This window comes from Poromitra crassiceps (assembly GCF_964638095.1).
Source record: "Poromitra crassiceps genome assembly, chromosome: 10".
Taxonomy (NCBI): Eukaryota; Metazoa; Chordata; class Actinopteri; order Beryciformes; family Melamphaidae; genus Poromitra; species Poromitra crassiceps.
The window spans coordinates 6,688,235-6,699,153 of record NC_139631.1 but is presented as its reverse complement, the minus strand read 5'-3'; the positions used below and the strand labels follow the sequence as shown (position 1 = coordinate 6,699,153).

Below are 10,919 nucleotides of genomic sequence, written 5' to 3'. Positions count from 1 at the left end.
AATGAGAAAAAAAACATGTATTTATTATTAGTGTAGGCTAGTTATAATTAATCCAGTTAAATATGAAAACTAAATAAACATTGTTGATGTTTATTTTGATTTAACAGTCAGTCAGTCGTTGACTACATACAGACATTGTACCATTAGGCTACTGCAATCATTGAAGTAGCCTAAGTTCAATGGCACTGAATCATAACGCAAGCTACGTTACAATTTTCCGGACCTTTGCTTGAGGACATTTTCTCTAACTGGACCTCTATGAATTTTAATTGAGTGCCCCTGGCTTAGCATGTCATTGTGAGATGTAAATTGAACAAAATGTTCTTTGATTTCTGTGTTGTTGCAGATACTTCAGGATTTTAGCCTCCTGTTTGGGCCAGAAACAGCGGATAAACTGCTCGAGAAGTGGCATACATTCTTCAAAGCAAAGGTGATCAGAGAAGCAGAGACCATTACACCCACCCCGGTGCTCCAGAGTCTCCTGAAGTCTGCCAGGAATCTACAAGATGATTCAGAAGATCGTCCAGGTATTCAATTAAAGTCCAAATGAAGTGATTTTCAGTGCAGCGTGTCATCACCTGTCCTGCAGCTCGCAGCTCACTGATAATGTCAGATTTATGGCATCATTGATGATGTCATCACTGGGATTTATAACATCACTGATGTCACAGTGGGATTTATGACATCACTGATTATGTCGGTGGGATTTATGACATCACTGATTATGTCAGTGGGATTTATGACATCACTGGGATTTATGACATCACTGATGTCACATTTTATGATTTATGACATCACTGGGATTTATGACATCACTTATGTCACAGTGGGATTTATGACATCACTGATGGTGTCACAGTGGGATTTATGACATCACAGTGGGGCAGAGAAACGGAGCCCTAGCTCCCATTTATATACTGATGACTGATGATGATTGTGACTTTGAGACGAATTATTTTGTTATGCGTAGAGAGGACGGCCATGTTGTTCGGTCACTCACTTTCGTTGGAACGTAGTCAAAGGAATTATTGAAGAGAAGAACAAGGCTCTTCTGCTTTCACCGCTGGGCTCACGGTGGCACAGTGGTAGTGCTGTCGCCTCACAGCAAGAAGGTCCTGGTTCGATTCTCGCCTGGGATGCTGTGGGCGCTGAGGGTGTGTTCCCATTCCCATGTCCTCAGTTCCTACGGGCCAGGCTGTGTAATCAAAAAGGGCCTTTCTGTGTGGAGTTTGCATGTTCTCCATGTGCTCCCCTGGGGTTTCCTCCAGACACCCCACCAAAAAACATGCAAAAAACAAACACCGCTGCACCGTTTCAGTGAGTGCAGTCTGTATAAACGGATGACTTGCCAATATAGAAACATTATATTAGAATGTTTTCATAGAACACCAACATGTAGGAGAAATTACTGGAGGGGGGCTTTAAAATGTGACGAAACACAAAAGTTATATAAAGTTAATAAAGATTGTTCTTTGGGCCCAGAAAACCAGTGAGAACTGTAGGCTTGTGGTTCAAATAAAATTAATGCCTATTTTTCTTCTTACAGAGTGGGACAGTGATATGTCCTCATTCCTGCTGCTCTTGCATCTCCTAGCACCGCAGCCCGCTAAAAAGAAGGCGCGTAAGATCAGCGCAGCGGTGGCCATCGACCATCTGGTTGTGTTTCACAAGGTATGTATCGGGGCCACAGTATGTGATTTTAAGTGGTTAAGTGTTTCTTCGTCTGTGTGTGTAGTACACTGGCCGTTGGCGTGAATATCAATATCTGTAGTGTTCATCGTAAAAAGAAAAAAAATCTCCGGTGACCCCATTTTATTGGCCCCTTGGTGTACCGGTGTGTGCACAGTCTTTCCCCTAGAATGGAGTTGTAGTAGTGGTGGTGAAGCACAATTGTATTTATTTTGCTTGCAAAGCGTGCCTTTATCTCGAGAACCATTGATATCATCGACTTCAAACTTGGCGGGTGCTCTTGGGACCTGATGGAGTGCAGTGCAGAATTACGTGCTATTCGGCGTAGCGCCACCTACTGGCAAACGCAACAATCTCACACACAATGCCCGCTCCCCTGGCCACTCCCCTTACAACCCCAACTAGCCACTTCCCCTGCTCACCCCCTCCCCCTAGCCACTCCCCCTACCCACCCCGTAGCCACTTCCCCTACGCACCCCCCCCCCCCCCATCTAGCCACTCTCCTTACCCATAGCCACTCCTCCTACCCACCCCATGCGCTCAGTGAACCAGTGACTGCAAATATTCAGTGTATATAGCAGAAACCCTGTACACAGCACAAAGACAATATTACAATCTAATTTTTCCCACAGTCTGTCAGGAGCCTGGAAGAACACCTGCAGACCCAGGAGGGACATCGCCAGCCCTACCTTCTTGCCTCTGGAACCAGCAAGCAGGCCATCAGCACGTTCTATGTTGTCATGGACAAGAAGCTCATCCCCTGCCAGGGAACCACATCATTGGCAGCCTTTGATGAGCTCTTTAAGGTGCACTTTGTTTTCGGTGTAAGCTATGATGATGCTCTCCTCCACCTGTACACATTCCTCCAGACAACAGTGTACGGTATTGATGTCGACACCACTGCACAAAGTTCAAGTGTGAGGGACATGAGAGCCAGGTTCCTGAACAGCCACTAAGAGTCAAATTCTTGATTCATGTATATATGTCACATTTGCAGATCTCTGCACAATGCACCTAGTGCATTAATTCAGCACCTTAAGTTCGTTCACGGGTTATATCCCGGGAAAAAATTCCTTGTTCTTTGTGCCCAGGAAGGATGTTCGTTGCAGTTTAGAAGTTATGCAGGTTTTAGAAAGCATTTAAATAGTTGTCACAGCAGTTTTATGAACACAAACGGTGATCTTAATATGCAAACTCATCAGTCAGACTTAGGTGAACAGAGCTCACGAGAAGATGCCTCTGATATGGAGGACCTAGACGTGCAACCCGAACCTTCTACATCTCATATGTCAAAAGACCAATCAAAAGAAATGTGTGCTTCGATTATAGCAAAGTTACAGGGCAGTGGTGTCGCCAACAATGTTGTATTGTCTGTTGTTGAAAGCATGGAGGAGTATGTCAATGACATGCATGCAAATCTGAAAGAACAACTGTTAAGTGCAGTGCCTGCTGATAGTCAAAGTGCTGTGGAAGAAGTCTTCAGCAATACTTTAAATCCTTTTAGTGACTTAAACACACACACTAAATGGACCAAGTATTTTAGTGAGAAATGGGGTGTCGTTGAACCGGTTGAAATTAACTTAGGAGTGAGATATGATTCAAAGAGAAATAAATTATCTGGAGTATATGAGCAGGTACCAGTAAATGACACTTTCATCTATATACCACTGTTAAAAACATTAGAGTTCATTTTCAAGAATAAAGAATTGTGTGGTCAAATTAATAAATCTGTTGCTCTCGGTGACTTATACCAGGATTTCTGTGATGGAAAATACTATAAACTACACCCACTATATTCAAAATCAAAAAATGCTTTGCAAATACAAGTATTTTATGATGATTTTGAAACGGCCAGCCCCCTTGGTTCTAAACACGGCATTCATAAGCTTGGAGGTTTATATTTTACTCTCCGCAATTTACCGCCACATCTGAATTCATCCCTGATGAATATCCACCTCATTTCTTTGTTTCATTCCCAAGATGCAAAAAAATATGGCATTGACAAAATGCTAGCTCCGTTTGTAGAAGATGTAAAAATATTAGAGCTAATTGGAATGAAAGTGTCATTTGCTGAACAACCCCTCTTTGGCACCATTGCACAAGTAACGGGTGACAATTTAGGTCTGAACTCAATTCTTGGTTTTGTTGAATCTTTCAGTGCGCACTACTACTGCAGGAAGTGTCTTATTGACAAAGCATCAGCTCAAACAGTGTTTAGCGAACTTGATCCACGTGTGACATTACGCACCAAATTGACCAATGAGCAGCATTATAGATATCTTGTTGAAAATCCAAGGGAAAAGTCTTGTTTTGGGATCAAACACAATAGTATACTGAATTCCTTGTCATACTTCAATGTATCAGATAACTTCGTATTCGACATCATGCATGATATCTTAGAAGGCGTAGGACAGTATGAAACTAAGTTATTGTTTGAATATTTGAATAATAATAATATTATTTCACATGAAAATATACTCCAACGTGTATATGCATTCAACTATGGCTTCATGGATAAAAAGAATCGTCCAACACGCATAAACCTGTCTTGTACTGGCAACGGTATTGGGCTTAATGCCAGTCAAACATTATGCCTTATTCGGAATCTCCCACTAATCTTTGGTGATGTTGTCCCAGAAGGTGACGGACACTGGTATTTATTATTACTTTTGTTGCATATCATTAACATAGTATTTGCCCCATGCATTACAGAAGGAATGACTTTATTTTTAAAACATCTTATTGAAGACCATCACAGGTTATTTAAAGATTTGTATCCTCTAAACAATTTGATCCCAAAACATCACTTCATGATCCATTATCCTGAGTGTATCCGCCAAGTTGGTCCTTTAGTGCATGTTTGGAGTATGAGATATGAAGCAAAACACAAATTCTTTAAATCAAGCATAAAAAACTTCAAGAACATAACTAAGTCCCTTGCGAAGAAGCACCAAATAGCTATTGCCTATCATTGGGAATCACTGTCTACGAAAGGTATTGAGTCTGGTCCTGTCAAATTAAAAATACTGACTGATATTGAAAATGGTGATTTGATTTCAGAGCATCTTGAAATAGATTTGTCAAGTGAAATAAGTCTCACAACTTGGGTTAAACATAATGGTATTGAATATCATACAGGTCTTGTTGTTTGCACAGATTATGTTAATGATATGCCAGTATTCAATAAGATTGTTTGCATCTTTCTGAGAAATGAAGTCTATTTTGTGGTATCAGAAATGGAGACTACGTTTGTGGAGCATTTTCATGCTTTTCATGTTGTTGACCAAGTTCATAATGTTTCAGTTGTCAAACCTGATGACTTGAGATACTTTAAGCCTTTTGACCTTCAAATGTCTTATGGTATTACAGACTCATTTTTCTATGTTGTACCAGATTGTTGCATTATATAGGGCTATAGCTACCTCATGTTAGCACCTTTTGATGATCAAATGTCTGGTACATGCTCATTTTTCTATGTTGTAGCACATGGCTGCATTATATAGGGCAACAGCTACCTCATGTTAGCACCTTTTGAAAATCAAATGTCTGGTACAGACTAATTTTTCTACACTGCTGCATTATATAGGGCAACAGCTACCTCATGTTAGCACTTTCTCTACCTCGTTAGCACTTTTTGACATTCAAATGTCTATTCTTATCTTGTAGCAGAAAGCTGCATTGTGTAGGGCAGGGATACTCAACTTGCTTTGCCCGGGGGCCGTTTTGCAAAGTGACAGGAGGCCAGGGGCTGGATAATAAACAAACTTTTTTTTTCTTTAGTGGGGGGTGCCAGCTTGCGTGCCAGCTGGAGTTTTGTCTGACATTCAAACAATCAGATTAACCATGCAAACAACGTTATATAGAGAGGCAAAGTGACCGTCTACTTCCTGCTTCAGCACTGTACCAGAGATTTTCATCCGCCATTTATTTTCCCATAGACATTTCGTAAAATGATTATAAAAATAGTTTTACTTGGTCAAACCAAACGGTTCAGCTATATTTAGAATCGGGAGAGACTATAGAATATTTCACCAAAAATACATTTACAAATTTTAAATAAAATACATTTTAAATTTTAAATAGAATACAATTTTGTTGCATTTTGGTCCGAGTTAAATGTTATGTGGTCTCTCCTGTTTCTAAATCTATCTGAACCATTTGGTTTGACCAAGAAAAACTATTTTTATAAGCATTTTATGAAATGTCTATGGGAGATACAATGGCAGATGAAAATCTCTGGTACAGTGCAGAAGCAGGAAGTAGGCGGTCACTTTGCCTCAATCTATAAATCCAATGTGAAAACGTTCACACAAAAGAAAAGTATAATTTACAGGCAAGTCCAAATAATCAAACAAACTAGATGTTATTCACCAAAAATCGTGTTTTGTTTTTAAATAAATAATAGTGATAAAAAAGTGAGAAATTCATTTTGTTAATTTTATTTAAATTTTGAAATTTGTTCAGCGTAAACCCTTGCCCCAAACAAATCAAAGGATCTAACTCTCCAAAAAGAAAATTAACCAAACATCTCCGACCAACTGACCGATCAGTTGGACAACTTTTTGCACACAGGACAGTTATAGTTGAGTTAAATTCCGGGCGGCAAGCAGGCGGCGATATTTGACCATTTAGCTGGATGTCAGTCATTCATTTTCATTGTGAATTAGAAAATGGTTGGGGGGCCACTCTGCACCCTATCGTGGGCCACATCTGGCCCCCGGGCCGCAGGTTGAGTGTCACTGGTGTAGGGCAACAGTGGGCTACCTCGTTAATAGCTACTGGGGATTGGTAATGTTACCGGGGATTGGTCCATCTGACTCCAAGATTTGTGACGGTGAAGCCTGATGTATGTACTATGGGGTTGCATCTCATGGTGGTGTTACCACTCTTTTTGTTTTACTGTTTTTTTTACTGTTTTAATCTGGATTGGGCACAATCATGTTTTATATTTTGGCACAAGCGACAAATAACATCTTGTGATGAATGTAATGAATCCTGCTTGCAGTGATGCATTGTACAGTTATACAAAAAAAAACATTAACTTGTTTTAAAATAAATGTTGTTGCAGTACTTTTTGGAATGATTATTGCACATGGGTGGTGGGATGGTTACATAGTGTTAATCCCAGTGGACCATGCAGTATCTGTAGTTTACTCCTGCAGTGTCAACTTGGTACACTGGTTTAGTGTTTGGCATCTGTTGTGGTGTTAACATTTTACACTAAGTGTTTGATCATCCACACTGTCAGTGTTTATACCCATCCATTGTAGTGTTAATATTTTACACTAATAGAGGTTGATCAAAAACACTCATGTTTATACCCATCCATTGTAGTGTTAATATTTTACACTGATAGTTTGATTAGTAACACTCATAGTGTTTACATTCATCCATTGTAGTGTTAATATTTTACACTGATAGAGTTTCATCAGTAACACTCATAGTGTTTACATTCATCCATTGCAGTGTTAATATTTTACACTGCTAGACTTTGATTAGTAACACTCATAGTGTTTACATTCATCCATTGCAGTGTTAATATTTTACACTGATAGAGTTTCATCAGTAACACTCATAGTGTTTACATTCATCCATTGCAGTGTTAATATTTTACACTGATAGAGTTTCATCAGTAACACTCATAGTGTTTACATTCATCCATTGCAGTGTTAATATTTTACACTGATAGAGTTTGATTAGTAACACTCATAGTGTTTACATTCATCCATTGCAGTGTTAATATTTTACACTGATAGAGTTTGATCAGTAACACTCATAGTGTTTACATTCATCCATTGCGGTGTTAATATTTTACACTGATAGAGTTTTATTAGTAACACTCATAGTGTTTACATTCATCCATTGCAGTGTTAATCATTTACACTGATAGAGTTTGATCAGTAACACTCATAGTGTTTACATTCATCCATTGCGGTGTTAATATTTTACACTGATAGAGTTTTATTAGTAACACTCATAGTGTTTACATTCATCCATTGCAGTGTTAATATTTTACACTGATAGAGTTTGCTCGGTAACACTGTCAGAGTGTTAATAAAGTTAACACTTTCAAGAGTGTTAATTTAACACTTTCCCAGTGGTTTTCATATAAACACCGAGAGAGTGTTAAATTTAACTCCGACGGTGTTAAATAGGAGATTTCAAATTTGCTGTGTAGTTAGACTATAACTACTCTCCTTAAACCCGTAGTTATACTATAACTACACTCCTTAAACCCCGTAGTTATACTATAACTACACTCCTTAAACCCCGTAGTTAGACTATAAGTACAGATCTTGTTACCCTCTAGTTAAAGTATTAATTCACTCCTTAAACCCCGTAGTTAGACTATAACTACAGCCCTAAACCCCGTTGTTATACTATAACTACATGCTTATTTGCGGGCTGTATTCTAAAGCGTTACCGCAATTTTCAAAAGGCAAGTGATAATTCAAAAACCAGATAGATCATTCTCTGACAGCCAACTAAAAGCGCTGCAGGCAGAGGGAGACGTTACAGTGAAAAACCATCCGGGCAAGCCGTCCATCACCCCTAACCTCAGTCACTAGTCATTCTTAACTTCGTCAAAGTAAGCCAAAAAGTGGTCCCAAGTTGAAAGAAGTGCCAGAATTCCATAACTACTAGAATGGCCGTGGTTGCCTTTTGTGTAATTCATATAAAAACTATTTTAAATGACAATACTCTTTAAGGAAAAGTCCGGTGCCAGCAGCATTGTATTTTTTAATTCAACAAAATTATTGCACATGTAAATTTCAAAAAGGTCAAAATGACTGCTGTGGTCTTTCTAGTGTTAATTAGTGACTTCTTTCCCAGCCACAAAGTAACGTCTTTCAATCACAAACCATTCATTCATTCAAAAAATATGTAAACACTTAAATGACGATTTTCAATGTAAAATTTGCAGCAATTTTCTTGTGAATGTAGTGTTTTATCATGAACACTGTATTCACTGGGAAAAGTAGCACTGCAGAAGCTTTTGTAAAATAGTTTACAGCAGCAGAGGGAGCCAGTGAGATGGAAATCATATAGTAATGGTTCTCAAACTGGGTGTCGGGGACTTTGGAGGGCTTCAGGTGATTTATGGGATAGGAAAGAAACATTTCTACTATACACGTTTTTCATCAGGTCTGTATATTCTGATTTTTCTCTTTTTGTGTGAAATACTGATAATTATAAATTAAACTTGGGAGTAAAATCATTCTTTAGTTGAACTGTTCAGCTGGTGTAGAGGGCAGGTCGTCACGGTTCAAACCGCAAATAACATTGTAGGTTTAAGGAATATGCCATTCAATTTCAGCATTGAAATACACACTTTCGACCATAAAAACATCACAATAGTCCATATATTATTTAATTGACGTTTATTGTTATGTGGCAAAAGTCTCAGGCACTTCAATTCTCAATTTAAGATGAAGGTCAGTACCTTGTTGAATACTAGTGGAGGACAGAAACAGTTTATATTACATTTCAGAGACAGAAAGAAACTGGACACAGGACAAAAAGAAAGAACTAGAATCTAACGACCACAGTATATACAATGAAATACATATCTGCATTAAAAACTATACCTCGATAAATATATAACTTCGTGGATCGTTATGTAGTAATAGGAAATATTCAAAATACTGTGATTTTTATTTTTAAATAGATACAAAGGATTTGTATAAAAGTAGAATTTCTCCAGTCTATGTCACATCTATTCATTGATGCGTTGTTATGTACTGTATGCTGGGATGCTGAGGCGAACGATGAATATATACAGGGAACATTTACTCTGAAAAAAAAACGGGGGGTGGATGTGAATATCATTACCCATCGTCTTCCTGTGATACTCATAACGCTCGTAAAATTAATTATGACGTCGTGTTGCTCTTGAATGATCAACATTGAGCTTTGGAAATTTTGTAGTCAAATTCAACAAAAAAATAAAAATAATAATAAAATAAAAATGGCATTGGTAGTTGAATCTAGCTCCATGGCGGCCCCTGGTGGTTCCTCGTTTATTCCTAGAAGCTGATGGGACTTCAGGCACTAAGCTGGTTACATTCATTATCAAAGGACACTTTGGGCTTGTCATGGAGGCAAGTGTGCATGTAAAAATAGTTCCAGAGATCTCATTGGTTAGTTGGTTGGTTGGGATCGGATCCCTCATCCAGATGTGGGTAAGGCATTGTTCAGCGTGAACCAATAGCAGCGCAGGGTTTGTGGGCAGCGGCGGGGCCTCTAATCAAACGTGCTCCTCCGGGTTTGACCTGGCGACGCCTTTCTGCCGAGTCGAGGAGTGCCCTGTAGAGAGGAACATACACAGAGTCAATACAACAGTAAACATGAGGAGTGCCCTGTCATAGAGAGAGGAACATACACAGAGTCAATACAACAGTAAACATGAGGAGTGCTCTGCCAAGTAAACATGTCTAAAAATACGAATAAATTAACAACTAGAGAACAACTTGCGATCTTCCCAACTCGACCTTCATTTTGATGTCAACTACACACCTGTAGCGCTTCCTGACTGCACCTTGCACGGTTTTGATGCCATCGCGTTCACAAAATCTGACTACAGACAGACAGCTGGCAAAGCACTCAAAACAGCTTCTCTGGCAGTTCCCAATAGGTCATACATGGGCAACATACGGCCCGCGGGCCGTATGCGGCCCGCGGGCGCCCCCTGTGTGGCCCGCGATGGAATTGCAAAAAAAAAAAAAAAAAAAAAATTTTTTTTTTTTTTTTTTTTTTTTTACAGTGCTCCTGAACACAACATGCAAGATACCCACTGAATAAGTGTCCAAATGTTCATGTCATTCTGGCCAATACTCTGTTATAGCATTTCAGTCTGGAATATGGAATATCTTTCAATAATATTTATGACTAAAAGGCTAAAAGTAATCTCATGTGTAAGAAATGACTGTTCTACATTGAAGTAGAAATTTAAATAATTAACTTGTTGGTTTTGGATTTATTTAGCTTCAAGAGTGCATTTTTGTTCTTGTGTGACCCTCAACACAGGCTTTGAGAATCCCGGGCCACTTACTGATACTTATGCTTAAATTCACCCACTCATATTCTGGTTTATTTCAAGAAAAACATTTCGGCTAGTGGAAATTCTAATTGGCTGGTAACTTTAAAATCTAGCAGCCATATTGGCAGGTGGTGAAAAAAGTTAATTTCAAGCCCTGCAGGGAGAGCAGGTGGTGACATAGGAGTGAAAA

At 38.9% G+C, this 10,919-nt stretch overlaps 1 protein-coding gene across 1 annotated transcript in view; it reads right to left on the bottom strand.

The window, feature by feature from the left end:
• Positions 1-9,070: 9,070 nt before the first annotated feature.
• kank1a (KN motif and ankyrin repeat domains 1a) overlaps positions 9,071-10,919 on the bottom strand; it is a 30,039-nt gene continuing 28,190 nt past the window's right edge. The window contains exon 11 of the mRNA XM_083644149.1: positions 9,071-9,996. Coding sequence (XP_083500275.1) covers positions 9,934-9,996 — 63 coding nt within the window. The 3' untranslated portion in view covers positions 9,071-9,933. The remainder of the gene's footprint in view (positions 9,997-10,919) is intronic.